The 16,239-nt window shown below is 43.2% G+C and overlaps 1 protein-coding gene across 1 annotated transcript in view; it reads left to right on the top strand.

The window, feature by feature from the left end:
* The window catches only part of dock2 (dedicator of cytokinesis 2), a 703,541-nt gene extending 687,536 nt beyond the window's left edge, over positions 1-16,005 (top strand). The window contains exons 46-52 of the mRNA XM_033029960.1: positions 284-367; positions 3,408-3,545; positions 4,238-4,365; positions 6,672-6,846; positions 10,715-10,832; positions 14,100-14,260; positions 15,734-16,005. Coding sequence (XP_032885851.1) covers positions 284-367; positions 3,408-3,545; positions 4,238-4,365; positions 6,672-6,846; positions 10,715-10,832; positions 14,100-14,260; positions 15,734-15,763 — 834 coding nt within the window. The 3' untranslated portion in view covers positions 15,764-16,005. The remainder of the gene's footprint in view (positions 1-283; positions 368-3,407; positions 3,546-4,237; positions 4,366-6,671; positions 6,847-10,714; positions 10,833-14,099; positions 14,261-15,733) is intronic.
* The last annotated feature ends 234 nt before the right edge of the window (positions 16,006-16,239 follow it).

The following is a 16,239-nucleotide window of genomic DNA, read 5'->3' as shown; positions in this document are numbered from 1 at the left end:
GAATAAGTGATGTCTCACTGAGAATGTTGTATGTTCTGTTTCTGGATGCAAATTGTCTGAATGCGGTGTCACCATAGATTTGTGTTCATTTTACTCATTTTTCACACTCATAATTTTTCATAGCATGATACAGTATGTAACAATATTTTAACACATCAGCAACACGTACCAGCCAGTTTCTGGCAGGAGTATTTAAAATGGGCTATCTTACAAAAACACTTTGATACTATTTAGGTAGAAGGCAATGTGTGGTTTTGAATCCATAATTAATCTGTTCTTTTAGGCTTTTTTCACAGATGTTTATTCAAATGAGCATGCAGGAGATTGGGAGAAACTGGCTCGATTAAAGGATCTCATAGCATGGCAGGTAAGAATAGAGCATGGATCAGTGCATCAAATCCTTTAAATTCTTGCACAAACTCCTAACTCTTTAATATACTCATATGTTCCATATTGATTCCACTAAGACTCATCACACAGTGGATAGATACAAAGTGCTGGAGTAGCTCAGCGGGTCAGGCGGCATCTCTGGAGAAAAAGGATAGGGGACATTTCAGGTCGAGACACTTCAGACTACTTCAGATTGAAGAAGGGTCCTGGCCCAAAATCTCACCCATTCTTTTTCTCCAGAGATTCTGCCTGACCCATTGAGTTACTCCAGCGCTCTGTGTCTTTTTCAGTGTGTGATATTTGTTTTTTAAAATGTCTTGTGAAATCCTAGCACCGATACTGCGGTAACATGTTACAAATCAGAACTGGTTCTTGTGGCCCCTAGATGACTTGCCTCAGCTGTCAGATCATAGGTTGTCAGCAACCATTTTCATTGAACTAGTTTGTATTCACATCCATTCATCTTTAGATGTTTACATTGATCTAGCAATAATTCCTTCTGCAACTATGCTATTTTTTTTAAATCAAGAACCCTGTATTTACATGGGTAACACAGCATAACTGGTAAAGATTCACAATCACTGATATAACATCTAATTATGCAACAAAGCTTCAGTGATTAAGAATCAAATCCCCTCTTCTAAAACAATATAATGTGGAGTTAAGTAGACAACTTCCATATGCTAATTCTGATAACCACTAAACAAAAGTGTTATAGAACCACTGTAGCAAAAAACACACTTGATAATATCCCCCTGATTTATTTTCAGATTTCTTACCACTGTGATCAAAAATTAATGCTTAGTTCGTTAAAACTCCAGGATAATCCCAAGGCATTGCCTGATCCTATCCTTTCTCCTGGAAGCTTTGTGAATGGGAGCAAAAGACAGCAAATGTGTGCTGCATTTTTGGACTGCATTCCTGTTTGAGAAGATTTGGTGATTTTTGGTGAAGGCAGTAATAAAATATATTTTCCGAAAAGGATAATTAGTATAGAAGTTGGGAGGTCAGGTTCCAGTTATATTAGAGGCTGGAGAGACCACATTTAGAATATTGTGCTCAGTTCTAGGCATCATGTTATAGGAAAGATATTGTCAAGCTGGAAAAGGTGCAGAGAAGATTCATGAGGATGTTTCCAGGACATAGCTATAGTGTGAGGTTGAGCAGGGTAGGAGTCTATTCTTGGAGCACAGGAAGATGAGGGGTGATCTTCGCAGGAATAGATCGGGTAGACGCACAGAGTCTCTTGCCCACAGTAGGGGGATCAAGAACCAGAGGTTATTGGTTTGAACTGAGAGGGGGAAAGATTTAATAGAAACCTGAGGGGTAACTTTTTCACACAGATGGTGGTGGAGGTATGGTACGAGCTGCTGGAGGAGGTAGTTGAGGTAGGTAGTATTGCAATGTTTAGGAAACATTTGGTCCAGATACATGGATTGGACAGGTTTAGAGGGATATGGGCCAAACTCAGGCAGGTGGGACTAGTGTAGATGGGACATGTTTGTTGGTGTGGCCAAGTTGAGCCAAAGGGCCCTTTTCCACACTATGTGGCTCTATGACTCTATGATATTAACTTGTCTGTTGACTGTTGTCTCATGACGAGTTGTGCTGTGAATGATCCTACATGACCACAAAAGAATAAGATCGCTAGCCCCATATTTGTGGCACTCAGGTTTACAAAGTGCAAACTTAAGCTTGTTTTTACACATATCAAAGCAGAACATTTCGGGATCAATGAGCTTGGTCCTTAGCTCTGTCACCACCCTTCAAAATACAGCAGTAGCATCTACCTTTCACCAGATGGCACCTGGTGACTGTGATTTGCTGTTATCAACTCACAGGAGAAAAAGCATTTCACGTTGATAGACACAAAAAGCTGGAGTAACTCAGCGGGACAGGCAGCATCTCTGGAGAAAAGGAATAGGTGTCGTTCTGGGTCGAAACCCTTCTTCAGAATGAGAGTCAGGGGAAAGGGAAATGAGAGATATAGACGGTGATGTAGAGAGATATAGAACAAATGAATGAAAGATATACAAAAAAGTATCGATGATTAAGGAAAGGCTGTGGGTTAGGTGAAAACGAGTTAGACAATGAGAATCAACAAGACTGCTTTGAAGCTCGTACAATGACGGGTGAGGGCGGGATGGAGAGAGAGGGGATGCAAGGGTTAATTGATGTTAGAGAAATCAATATTTAAATATGAGGTGCTCTTCAATTTGCGTTTGATCTCACTCTGTTTTCACGCTGACTGGTTCTCAGCTGTTACTCAGTAATACTCGGTCACAATCTTGCTCTCTCCACGATGGTGGGACCTGACCCAGTACCTGTGATTCTCAACACATTGAGCCCTAGGTTTGAGTTTTGATGCTGAGAGCAGCGAACCAGGCAATTCTCCAGCAGTGGTGTTATTAGTGCCAGAGTGGCCCTGCTGAGGCCCAAAGTTCAAATCCAAGGCCCAGTTCTAGAACTGTGATAGATTATGGATGGGGACCATAGCGAAAGAAATATGCATAAAACTGCCAAATCCTCAAAAAAAATCCTTTCACGTCATAAATATTTTAACTGGTCTGAAGCACATTGGATTTCATTCACTCTCTGTGGTCAATGTGATGTCTTCTAAGATAGTTTTGCAAATGAACCAGTCTCAATCATGAAAAAAAACCATTTCAAGACATCATGCGACTGATTTGGGATGATCAGCCATAATCGCATTGAATGGCGGTGCTGGCACGAAGGGCCGAATGGCCTGCTCCTGCACCTATTGTCTATGTATCTATGTATCTATGAGATGGTTAAAGACAAAGTCTCAAGGCTAGTAAACATGATAACCCTTTTATCCCCAAAGTAAATGAAAGTAAGTTGGAAACCATTCACCGGATTTTGCAGAGCTGGGATAGTATCCCTTCCCGAAAACCAATCCCACTGTGATAGTTACAATGATCTGGGGTTGCATATGGTTCCAGTGAGGTATTTGAGTATCAGTATGCTGAGAATTTTCTCCTCTTCATCTTCACCAGCTGCCGCTGCTCGGAGCAGGGATTAAACTTCATGGGAAGAGGGTGACAGATGACCTGCGGCCATTCCATGATCGGATGGAGGAATGTTTCAAGCAGCTAAAGATCAAAGTAGAGAAGGAGTATGGAACAAGGGAGTTGGTAAGAGGACTTGAGTCACGGCACCTTGGTTCATGCTTGGCAAAAATGAGCAATGTTGCAGGACCTTTCCTCCACTGTATATTCTATCACATAGACCAATGGTGTAGAGGGGCAGGAAGCATTAATTATGGGGTTCCCTTCCCTGAAAATGGAGATCTGTTGTGGAGACATCGCTTCATAATAAATGCTCTCAATTCTTTTTATAATTATCAGCTAACGGTGCATGATGTAAGATACCCCAGTAGAAGGAAAGCCCATCACAATCTTGTTTAGCTCCACAGTTTTCAGAAGAGTAAATAGAGGTTTGTTGATTTTGAGTAACAAAGGCACTGATGTGTTTGTAGTGAATTCCCCTGCTCAGCACGTTAACAAAAGCCTTAATTCAGGCAGCATATTTTTTGGTCCAAGCCTGAATATTGGTCTGGACTGCAGAAGGTATTTGTGCTTTTGTCAGTGAGTAGGGACATGCATTTTGTTTGCATCTGGCATGAAGAGCAGGCTGTGTCTTGCTCGACTGAGAGATGCCCCGTAAAGTGGGTACTCATTCAGTGCTACACCCCTGAGGCAGTTAGGATCAATGGGGTTAAGGGTCTGGAGTGGGACATCGGGCATGGGGCGATTGGCATTATTATCAATCCAAAGTTAATTTCCCGCTGACTTCACACGCCTGCTCTCCTGGATTTATCTTACAGCCGGATATTGATGACAAACGGGCAAGTCGGCCAAGATCCATGCTGAGGTCCTACCGACAGGTGTCCATGATCTCCCTCTCGTCCATCAACACCGAATGCAGCACACCGACCAAAACGAGTGCTGAGATGTAAGGCACAACGATAATGTCATTGCCATTATTGGCAGTATTTATCAGCACACTGTTAGCTGTTAAATTAGAAGAAACTAAGATTCTTGCTGGCTGTGAGATGTATATTGTGAAAATATATAAGGTTGCAGGAAGACTTGTCACAATCCTCAAACTCTGAACATCAAGGATTAATATCCGTGTAATTATTGAGAGAATCAGAGGTACAGCAGCCCAAGAATTTATATAAAAATTAATGGCAAAGATATATTTTGTAATTAGATATAATCCACATACATACTATCACCATCGCTTTCAATCCATCCTAAGTTTACTCACTTAACCCATGCCTAACTCAATAGCTACCACAGTATCCTTCCTTCCCAAATCCCCACCTGAGCTGAGTGTCTGGTTCATCCTATTCTACACACCCACCATGCACGTGGCACAACGCACGCGTCGTGCGTCGTGACGCATAAATTATGACGCGTAAATTACGCGCAAATGACGCCCAAGTGGGACAGGCCCTTAACCTACACCCTCACAACCAATAACCATCCCTTCGTAACCAATAACTACACCCTTACAACCTACCTCTCATGCCAGTAACCATCCTCCCACAACCTGTATCATCCTTCACAACTAGTAACCCAGCCCCTCACAACCAGTAACACAACACCCAAATTAGTGACCACAGTTCTCAATTAGTAACCATCGCTTAAAACTAGTAACAATTCAACAAATCTACGTATGAACCAACCTCATACAACCTGTAACCATATGCTCACAACCAAGAAATCCCCACAGCTCCAAATTGTTTCACATGGACAATTATCCAGGAGTTAAGATTGTGTGGGTGAACATTTTAGTCTGGAATTCAGTTCAGTTTAAATACACGAGTTGTTAGGGGGGATGTACTGCGAGTTTTGCTGCATGTATCTGTTGCATTAATGTGGGGAGAATTCTGATTACACGCAGCAACCTCCCGGACTTTTGTCCGCACATAAATTGTCGATGTTGTCCCTGGTCCACCCATGTGGGAGCAAACTTCTACAACATCTGTGATCCTTGCTTCAGTGTTGCTTAAAGGAGACTCTACTTGATCTCAGCCAATGAAGTTCTGCATTGGCATCCTGCCTCAGCTGGACATCTGCTACATGGTGTATTTAAAAGGCCTTTCCTTCTAAATCCACACTCCCCGACTTTACACTAGCAATGGTGGCAATCTCTGTTCATCTTCAAAGACAACTCTTCCCGCAGATTTGGTGACATCCCCTTCCAATTACTGACTCATTCCAACATCCATCCTCATTGCCAGCCACTCAGCTTGATGCATTTACTGACCTTAATTTCAGACCCTCTTCAATCATTCCTGGGTCCTCTTCTAATACCCATTGCTACCTCCTACAACTGGACCTTTCTGTGCATAAAACCCCTCAATGGCCTACCCGATCTCCTGGTTAGTAAATACTTTCATTCTCCTTCTCATTCCCTTCCTGTCCTGGGCCTCCGCCATTGTCAGAGTGAGGCCAAACGCAAATTGGAGGAACAGCACCTCATATTTTGTTTGGGCAAAATATAGCCACATCGGAATGAATATTGATTTCTCTAACATCAAGTTACCCTTGCATCCCCTCTCTCTCCGTCCCTCCCCCACCCAAGATATTTTACCAGCTTCAAAGTCATCTTATTGAGTCTCATTATCTGTAACTCATTTTCACCTGGACCACAGTAAACAATGACCTGTTTCCTTTATCATCGTTAATTTTTTTGCCTACCTTTCATTCATTTGTTCTATATCTAATATATCAGTCTCCATCTCTCGTTTCATTTACCCTTGACTCTCAATTTGAAGATGGGTCTTAACCTGAAACGTCACCTATTCCTTTTCTCCTGAGATGCTGTCTGACCCGCTGAGTTACTCCAGCTCTTTGTGCCTATCTTCAGTTTAAACCAGCATCTGCAGTTCTTTCCTACACCCCTCAATCAATTGTTTGTTGACCCAATGCAATTCTCCTATTGAGCAAACCTAAAACAGATATCTTTCAACTTCTGGTCAAAGTACATGCGTCACAGTGCTTACAGGTCTTGTTTGCTTTTTTTGTGGATGGAATTAAGTTATAATGTATCTTTAACTTAACTCCCACCAGTTTCACTCTCATCTACTTCAGCTACAGAAAGAATGTCCAAAATATCTTGGCAGTTGAACTCTTTATTAGTTTGATTAACCAACTGGGAGTAGATTATATGTTAATTTGTGCAATTAAAATCAACTGATTGAACTGGGTACTTGCGTTACATGTGTGTTCCTTACATCCTTGCAACAGCTCAATCCCAGACAGCCCGAGACCAAAGACACCGATCCTGAAGGTGGAGGAGAAGGCACCCGACAGGCCCATCAAGGAGGAAGGGGAGATCAAGTTAAGGAAGGAGAGAAAGCGGCAGAAGAGGAGCAGTGTGGTGTTTGCAGATATCAGGACAGAGCCGACAGAGTCCAAAAGGGTAAGTTGAGGAGGCAGCATACACTGCAGGAGGAAGAAACTAGCTTTACATAGTCCTGAGCAAATATAAATGTGCTGGAGTAACTCAAAGCGGCAGATGGCATCTTTGGAGGGAATCAACAGGTGGCGTTGAGGGTCGGGTTCCTTCTTCAGACTGATGGGGCAGAGTGGAGAGAGCTGGAAAAGAGAGGTGGACATAATCCTGTTCCTCTGCCAGATGCCATGCTGAACAGTGTCAGCACAGAACATAGACACAAAAAGCTGGAGTAACTCAGCGGGACAGGCAGCATCTCTGGAGAGAAGGAAAGGGTGACGTTTCAGGTCAACACCCTTCTTCAGACAGAACAATTGGAGTCTACACCACAGGAAGCAGGCATGACATACTCCAACATGTAGACAAAGAGATTGTTTTTTTGATCAAAGGCATCAAGTTAATATCCTTAACTGTTGTACACACTCCAAACTCCAGCCAAAAGCAACTCAAGATGCCTGTCAACCAGTTCACTTTGTCCCTCCATAATCCTATAATCTTGCAGTCTCCTTTGAATTAGCATCAGTGGAACTTCGCTCTGTTCTGGGCACCTGTCAGTCGTGCATATCTGCAGGTTAAAACTACACACAATAACTCTGTGACCTTGAATTAGGTCCAGGGTGGCCAGTCCGATAAACCTTCACCAAGTCAACTTTCGCACACTGGTGTGGGAATGACATATGCAATGCAAGCAACTCTCAAGTAACTGATGAATTAAAGCTGCAATTATGATGCAGACAAAGATGAGCTGATGTCCTTAGATAAGAGATAAAGAAGAGACCGTGTGGTAGAGGTGTTTAGATTCAGGTACTCAACAGAGTGCGTGAAGAGAAAGTTTCCAATGGTTTTTGGATTGCTAATCAGCAGGCACATCTTTAGTTGATAAGTAGATAAATCAGAGATGAATTGAAAACCTACCCAAAGTGCAAACATTGTGATACAGCTGTACATGTCGTTGGTGAGACCACACTTGTAATATTGTGTGCAGTTCTGCTTGGCCAAATATAATATGAAGGATGTAATTAAGTTGGAAAGGGTGCAGTAGTGGGTTTTATTGTGAGGAGAGACTTTATAGGCTGAGACATTATTCTTTGGAGCGTAGGAGGATAAATGATGACCGAAATGAAACAAACAAAATCATTAGGGGCATCATTAATGTGAATGCTCACAATATTTTTCCCAGATTAATGGATTCTAAAACTAGAGGGCATAGGGTTAAGATGAGAAGCGAGATATTTAAGAGGGGACAGCTTTTTTGCTCAGACTATAGTCCGTATCTGAAACAAACTGCGAGAGAATGCTAGAGCAGCGAATATATTTATGCTTTTCAAAGGACATCTGAATGGCGTCAAGTTGGGGAAAAGGGAAGTACAACGGGATCTGGGGGTCCTTGTACATCAGTCTATGAAAGTAAGCATGCAGGTACAGCAGGCAGTGAAGAAAGCGAATGGCATGTTGGCCTTTATAACAAGAGGAGTCGAATTTAGGAGCAAAGAGGTCCTTCTGCAGTTGTACAGAGCCCTAGTGAGACCACACCTGGAGTATTGTGTGTAGTTTTAGTCCCCTAATTTGAGGAAGGACATTCTTGCTATTGAGGGAGTGCAGCGTAGGTTTTCAAGGTTAATTCCCAGGATGGCGGGACTGTCATATGCTGAGAGAATGGAGCAGCTGGGCTTGTACACTCTGGAGTTTAGAAGGATGAGAGGGAATCTTATTGAAACATGTAAGATTGTTAAGCGTTTGGACGGAGACGAGGAAACACTTTTTCTCACAGAGAGTGGTGAGTCTGTGGAATTCTCTGCTTCAGAGGGCGGTGGAGGCAGGTTCTCTGGATGCTTTCAAGAGAGAGCTAGATAGGACTCTTAAAATGTGCGGAGTCAGGGGATATGGGAAGAAGGCAAGAATGGGGTACTGATTTGGGATGATCAGCCATGATCACATTGAATGGCGGTGCTGGCTCGAAGGGCCAAATGGCCTACTCCTGCACCTATTGTCTAGTCTATCTGTGCAGAAATACAATATGGATAGGAAGGGTTGAGAAAGGTATGGGCCAAATGCGGACATATAGGCCTCTCCCAGAATGCTAACCTGCTAGCCATGGATAAGTTTGGCCAAAGGTCCTGTTTCCATGCTGTATGACTTTATGATCTTCTGCAGTTTAGTTTAGTTTAGTTTAGAGATAAAGTACGGAAACAGGTCCTTCGGCCCACCGAGTCCGCACTGACCAGCAATCCCCGCACATTAACATTTCCATACACACATTAGGGACAATTTACACTTATACCAAGCCAATTAGCCTACAAATCTGTACGTATTTGGAGTGTGGGAGGAAAGCAAAGGTCTTGGAGAAAACCCACCGGTCACGGGGAGAACGTACAAACATCGTAGAGACAGCACCCGTAGTCAGCATCGAAACTGGGCTTTTGGTGCCGGAAGCGCTGAAAGGCAGCAACCGCTGTGCCACCGTGCCGCCCTGTATGTATTCAATGGGCTAAATTTCATCCATACAATCTGTTCCTTCACATGTTCCATTACTGACTTCTCTCTGGCCGTATGGGTCTACATTGCCTCGAAGAATTATACTCTGTTGCTTATCAACAATGGATGATAGTTGAGACCAAAGCAACCGTGAGCTGCATTCTGCAGTCTCACAGACTCTTCCATGTCTTCATTTTTTTCAATTGAGAATGTATTTACCTGGCTATCCTCTCTCAGACCCAAACCATCGCAATCTCCCATTTGTGTACACTGTGTTTTATAGCAGTGAAATACCAGCAACAATGAAAAGCAAAACAATGAGTTTGCAACTAGTTCCTACTGGGTTTGGTTAGACTACGGTTCAAAAAACTGGTTTAAGGTTCAACACCCCTTGACAATCTGATGATATGATGAGCGTTTGATGGCACTGAACCTGTGCTCACTGGAGTTTAGAAGGATGGCGGGACCTCATTGAAACTTACCGACTAGTGAAAGGCTTGTATAGAGTGGATGTGGAGGATGTTTCCACTAGTGGGAGAGTCTAGGACTAGAGGTCATACCCTCAGAATTAAAGGATGTTCCTTTAGGAAGGAGGTGAGAAGGAATTTCTTTAGTCAGAGGGTGGTAAATCTGTGGAATTCTTTGTCACAGAAGGCTGTGGAGGCCGTCAATTGATATTTTTAAAGCAGAGATGGATAGATTCTTGATTAGTCACGGGTTATGACGGAAAACAGGAGAATGGGGTTAGGAGAGAGAGATAGATCAGCCATGATTGAATGGCTGAGTAGACTGAGTATTCTGCTCCTATCACTTATGACCTTATGACAATCCCATAAAAAGACCATGGCTTGGTTGGCGTGGAGACCAAATGCTACATAGGAGACTATTGGTGACCATGGGATTGGGCCTTTTTGCAAGATGGGGTTTTCTTCTCTGTATTGCCTGCCCTTGGAGTGTTTGCTGGGATAGTGTAGAGGGAGCTTTACTTTTTAATAAACTTGTGTCGGGCAGAAGCTTTACTCTACAATCTGACATAAGATCACGGATCAAAAACATTGTCTGTTATATCTTCCACTAATGCCGCCTGAGCTAAATCTTCCCAGCATTTTATGTTTTATTTCAGATTTTGGTTATATGCAGTTATTTTCTTTTGCTCAGTAATGTATTTTGGCACATTTGATGGTACATTGAACAGGATGCTTGCTTTGTTCTTAAATGCAAAGTTCCTGATCTAGACTGAAAACAGTTCCCTCAACATGTATCCATTTTCTCAGATGAACACTGTCTTCTTAACAACTCCCACCCTACTCACCACAGCCCCTAACCCTTTGACATGAATGTTTTTTTTTGCCTTTTCCAGCTGTCAAGGAAGCAGGAGTTTATGAGTGACACAAACCTGTCGGATCCTGTTGAGAAGCGCCCATCTTCAATGCTCAAGCAGATGAGTTTTGCAAGCAGATCCATGCCAACAATCCCAGGTACAGTTGACAATAGACAATAGGTGCAGGAGTAGGCCATTCGCCCCTTCTAGCCAGCACCACCATTCATTGTGATTATGGCTGATCATCCACAATCAGTACCCCATTCCTGCCTTCCCCCATATCCCCTGACTCCGCTATCTTTGAGCTCTATCTATGCTGAAAGCATCCAAAGAATTGGCCTCCATTGCCTTCTGAGGCAGAGAATTCCACAGATTCACAACACTCTGGGTGAAAATGTTTTTCCTCATCTCCGTTCTCAATGGCCTACCCCTTATTCTTAAACTGTGACCCCTGGTTCTGGACTCCCCCAATATCTGGAACATGTTTCCTGCATCTACTCTGTCCAATACAGTACATGTTTCCTGCATCTACCCAGTACAGAGAGATCAAGGTACTAACATAGTAGATTGTCGAGTGGTGACGCCATCAAGTGTGGCGGCCTCGCCAGTAGCTGTCTGTCCTTTCATTCTTTTTGTTATTTTTAGTCTGTCTAAAAGTTTGTTTTTGGCGGTCTTTTAATCTTTTTTATGTGGGGGGAGGGGGGAGGGGGAAACTGTTTTCTAAGTCACTACCTGGTCGAGGATGCTTCTTTTCTCTGAGCCACATCTTCACCCCACCTCGCGGCCTACCATCTGGATTGGCGCGGCCTTTCCTGCCGGAGACCGGCGAGAGCTTCAGCAGCAGCGCAGCACTGAATGACCATCGCGGAGCGGGCGATGCCTTACCGGGATCGCCGTGTTGGAGTTCGGCCTGTGGATTTCGGAAGCCGCAGTATCTAGTAGGAAGCGGTCGATTCGGAAACTCCAACCCGCTGAGAGTATTCTTCCGATGTCGGTGCTCCGATCATCCGATCATCCCGGTGAGAGGGCCTGAAACATCGGGCCGCCGTTGCGGCGACTGCGGAGGCCTGAATAGGCCCCGACCACGGGTGAACAAGAGGAAGATGACTGAACTTTGTTGCCTTCCCTCTCAGTGGGAAACGTTGATTTCGCTGTGGGGGATGTTTTTATGTTTTATGTTAAATTCTATAGTGTTGTGTTTATCTTATTCGTGTGCTGCATGGTAACTCAAATTTCACTGCACCAATTGGTGTATGTGACAATAAATGTCCTTTGTCCTTTGTCCTTTAGTGTTACTTTATATTTTTTTTAAAGCACACTCTATCTTCATAATGCATCTTAGATTTGGTGGATGCATAATCCCCAAGATCCATCAAATTTGCCTTCTCTCATCTCAATGGTCCATGCAATACAATAATAGTCGAATTGCCAACTAATCTGCACACACAATCTCCATTGATTCATCTGTAAGAGATATAGATATCAAGCTGGAAAAGACCAGTGAGGGGAAGCATTGTGAATTACACAGATAGACACAAAAAGCTGGTGTACCTCAGTGGGTTAGGCAGCATCTCTTCAGATTGAAGAAGGGTCTTGACCCAAAACGTCACCTATACCTTGTCTCCAGAAATGTTGCCTGACCCACTCTGTTACTCCAGCATTTTGTGTCTATCTTTAGTGTAAACCAGCATCTGAAGTTCCTTCCTACACATTGTATTACATCACCTTCTCAGGCATGTTGTACTGAGCAGTTCATGCCTCCAGATACTCACAAATAACAACACGGCTAATTCATAAGCTCCTCCAAGACCAATGACACTTTAAATGGAATCAGCTTTAAATTCCAATCATCTTTATCCAGATATAAATGCTGTCAAACAACCTGTTCTGTAACATTTCAGAATAAGCATAGGGCTGACTTTCCACAATTTAACTCCATATAATCTTTTTAATCCTTAGGAGGTTAAAAAATTACATAATTTAAGATCACATCCAAAGGATGAAATCTATGGTAATGCAGCACTCCCTGAACCACACACTGGATCATCAGACAACATTTGCCACATACTGTATCTGTGCGGTTTGAACTGACAAATTCTGATTCCAACAATCCCGACAGAGTCAGAGCTGACAAGACAAATAGCAATTAAAAACAGGGGAAATGTGTCTGATGGAACTGCAGATGCTGTTTAAAACCGAAGATAGACACAAAATGCTGGAGTAACTCAGAGGGCCAGGCAGCATCTCTAGAGAGAAGGAATGGGCGATGTTTCGGGTCGAGACTCTTCTTCAGATTGAAAGTCACGGGAAAGGGAAACGAGAGATATAGATGATGATGCCTAGAGATATAGAACAAATGATTTAAAGATTTACAAAAATGTTATCACAGAGGGGTAGCAGTGAGAGAGGGTGTGGCAGAACTCTCGTCTAAGAGAGGAGCAGAACATCTTCAAAGTAGACATACCTTGAGAAGATTTTGCAGTGGAGCAGACAGAATGTGTAGGAAGGAGCTGCAGATGTTTGGTTGAGGTGGATAGAGTGGCAAAATATGCTTGGATTCATTAATATAGGCATTGAGTATAAGAACCAGGAGATCACGTTGCGGCTTCATAAAACTTTGGTTAGGCCACATTTGGAATATTGGGTGCGATTAGTACCAAAACATATCAGTGCCTGCATGTGTATTACATGCAAACAGAATGTTACTGTGCAGTTGCATATGTGATAAATAAAACACCATTGAACCATTGCGTTCTGGTCAAATATTACAGGAAGGATATGGAGGCTTTGGAGAAGGTGCAGAGAGGTTCACTGGGATGGTGCCTGCATTAGAGGGCAGTAGCTATAAGGAGAGCTCGGACAAGCATGATTGTGTTTTCTTTGGTATTGGAGGCTGAGGTGCCTCCTGATCGAGGTTGATGAAATGATGAGAGACATCTGTCGGGTAGACAGTCAGAACCTTTTCCCCAGGGTGGAATTTCCAAATATTAGAGAGCATAAGGTCAGCGGGAGAAAGTTTAAAGGAGATATGTCAGGCAATTGTTTTCAACATAGAATGGTAGGTGCCTGAAACAAAATGCCAGAGATGTCGGTGGAAGCAGACATAAAATACATTTAAGAGGCTTTTAGATAGACACATGAACACACAGTGAATTGAGGGAAATGGAAGATGTGTACATCCCTCATTTGAGGATTAATTTGAGTGGGCTTCATGTTCGGCATGGACATTCTGGGCTGAAGGGACTGTTCTTGTGCTCTTGTGTTCAATGTTACCACTAATCTAGACTCTGGATGGCTAGCCTGGCCTATGAGTTGTCGGGTTTTTGACAACTATGGCTGTTGGCTACCGACTTGGGACTGAAGGCTCTTCATCAATTACTTCCCCCTTCACAGAGATGTGTTTCTCATTACTTATCTATTGCAGCTCTAATTTTTGCTGTGGCAAATGGAAGTGAAGAACAAACCTTTGAGCAGAATGCAATGAAGAGGATGAGTCAGCAGCTGTTTGTGATGCCCCCAGAGGAGAATGAGGGAGACAAGAAGGGCACCCTGAAAAGCAAAAAAGCTTCATTTTTTAAGAACCGGGTGAGTTTTTGTTACCTCAGATTGAATTCACGGAATACTCATTCCTGGACTAGTTGGTGTTTAGTTTAGTTTAGTTTAGAGATACAACGCAGAAACAGGCCTTTCGGCCCACCAAATCCACACCGACCAGCGACCCCTGCACACTAACATTACCCTACACACACACGGGATAATTTTCATTTATACCAAGCCGAGTAACTTACAAATCAGTAAGTCTTTGGAGTGTGGGAGGAATCCGAAGATCTGAGAGTAAACCCACGCAGGTCACGGGGAGAACGTACAAACTCTGTACAGACAGCACCAGTACTCCAGAATGAACCTGGGTCTCTGGTGCTGTAAGGCAGTAGCTCTACCACTACGCCACCGTGCCACCCTCTTATTGAAGAATCTTTGTTATTGAAGAATCTGGCTATCACAATCAACTTCCATTTCACCCAACATGCACGTCATCATGAGCTATGCACCTTCTATCCACATTAATGTGGCGGGAGCGATATCTCCAATTCTCTATGTGCTCTGGTAGTGAGTCTTAACTGAGAAATTGTCCAGTTAGACAGGTATAGGGGAAGCCTGTTCAGCCATTTATTTAGCTCATGGCTTCTCTGTGTCTCAATTCCTGGTATCCATTTCATGCAAATTATTCCAGACTTTCATCCCCATCTCTCTTAGTCGGGAAATACATTCATCTCCGTTCTCAATTGACTCAGTGACAAAATCTCCACAGCCTTACAGAATTGAGTATTTCTGTGAGATTTACCACAAAGAAACCATTGAGCTTAGTGTCGGGAGAGAGAGTCCCAAGATAATATGAAGAAAAGATTCCTAATTATACTCGAAGCTGTGAGATATCTGTGACTGGGACACAAGATCCAGGTGCTCACACCTATCTACCCCAACACCCTGCACCACCAATATAATTCATTATCAGGGTGCTTTGCTACTTAGAAGGGAGCCTGCAATATGTATCTGCTACCCTTATGTTCCTTGGTGATAGAGGCCACCCATTTGATCCCATCCACCTTTTTGTCCATCCTCATGAGCATTCTGCAGTTGTATTTACAAAGGGCTCTGCACCAACCTGCCAGCTCAGTTTTGGCAACTCCGCCCAAGTCAGGATTCCCACCATCAAGAAGGACAAGGGCAAAAGGAATCTGGTGACAGCACCTTCACAATGCACGCAACAGGTACATGGGAAGTTGTCAGCTTACAGGTCACTTTCTCGATTTGGAACTACATTACCATCGTCTTGTGTCCAGGGCCTGAAACTACCTCCCGAACATCATCGCGAACGTGCTTTCACCAGAGCCCATGAAGGTGACTCAGCATTATCTTCGCAGGGGTGCCCAATAAATACCACACTCAGAGAAACGAATGTGGAGGAAGTATTATAAAGTAGTATAGGAATCCGCATTCTGCCTTCCACCACCATTTTAATTTCAGAAATGTGATTAATTTTATGTTTTCTTTTTTCAGCTGAGCTCAAAAGGCTCAGAAGACAAGTAGTCCAGGGATAAACATCCTTCATGGGTCCGTGAACAGGACTAGTTGGTGTGGTCTGCCTGACTGAGGAAATGCAGCGCCTGTGCCTCAGTCATCTCAATACAAACATCAATATATTTCTAAACCTTGTTGGTGTACCATTTATGCAGCAAATGCAAAATTTATTTTTTGTTTTAAAAGCTCGTGTTAAGTAACATTAATCCCATTCTGCTGGGATACTCAGAAATAAATCACATTGAACAGTTGTGGTATGGTTTGGTCTCTTATACAGTCTCCGTTCTCCAGAGGCAGCGAAGGTTGCTATGGCAATACAGAATCATGAATGAATCAGTGGCCCGTTTCGACAAAATGAATTCCTGAAGGTTTGGGAATATGAAGCATGAAACACACACAAGGGTCCATCGTGTTTCGTGACTAAAGATGAGGCCCACAAGTTAGACACAAAATGCTGGAAATGCTGGGTCAGGCAGCATCCCTGC

This window comes from Amblyraja radiata, chromosome 11 (assembly GCF_010909765.2).
Source record: "Amblyraja radiata isolate CabotCenter1 chromosome 11, sAmbRad1.1.pri, whole genome shotgun sequence".
Taxonomy (NCBI): Eukaryota; Metazoa; Chordata; class Chondrichthyes; order Rajiformes; family Rajidae; genus Amblyraja; species Amblyraja radiata.
Note: the sequence above shows the minus strand (reverse complement) of the source record. Positions and strands in the feature narration are given on the sequence as shown.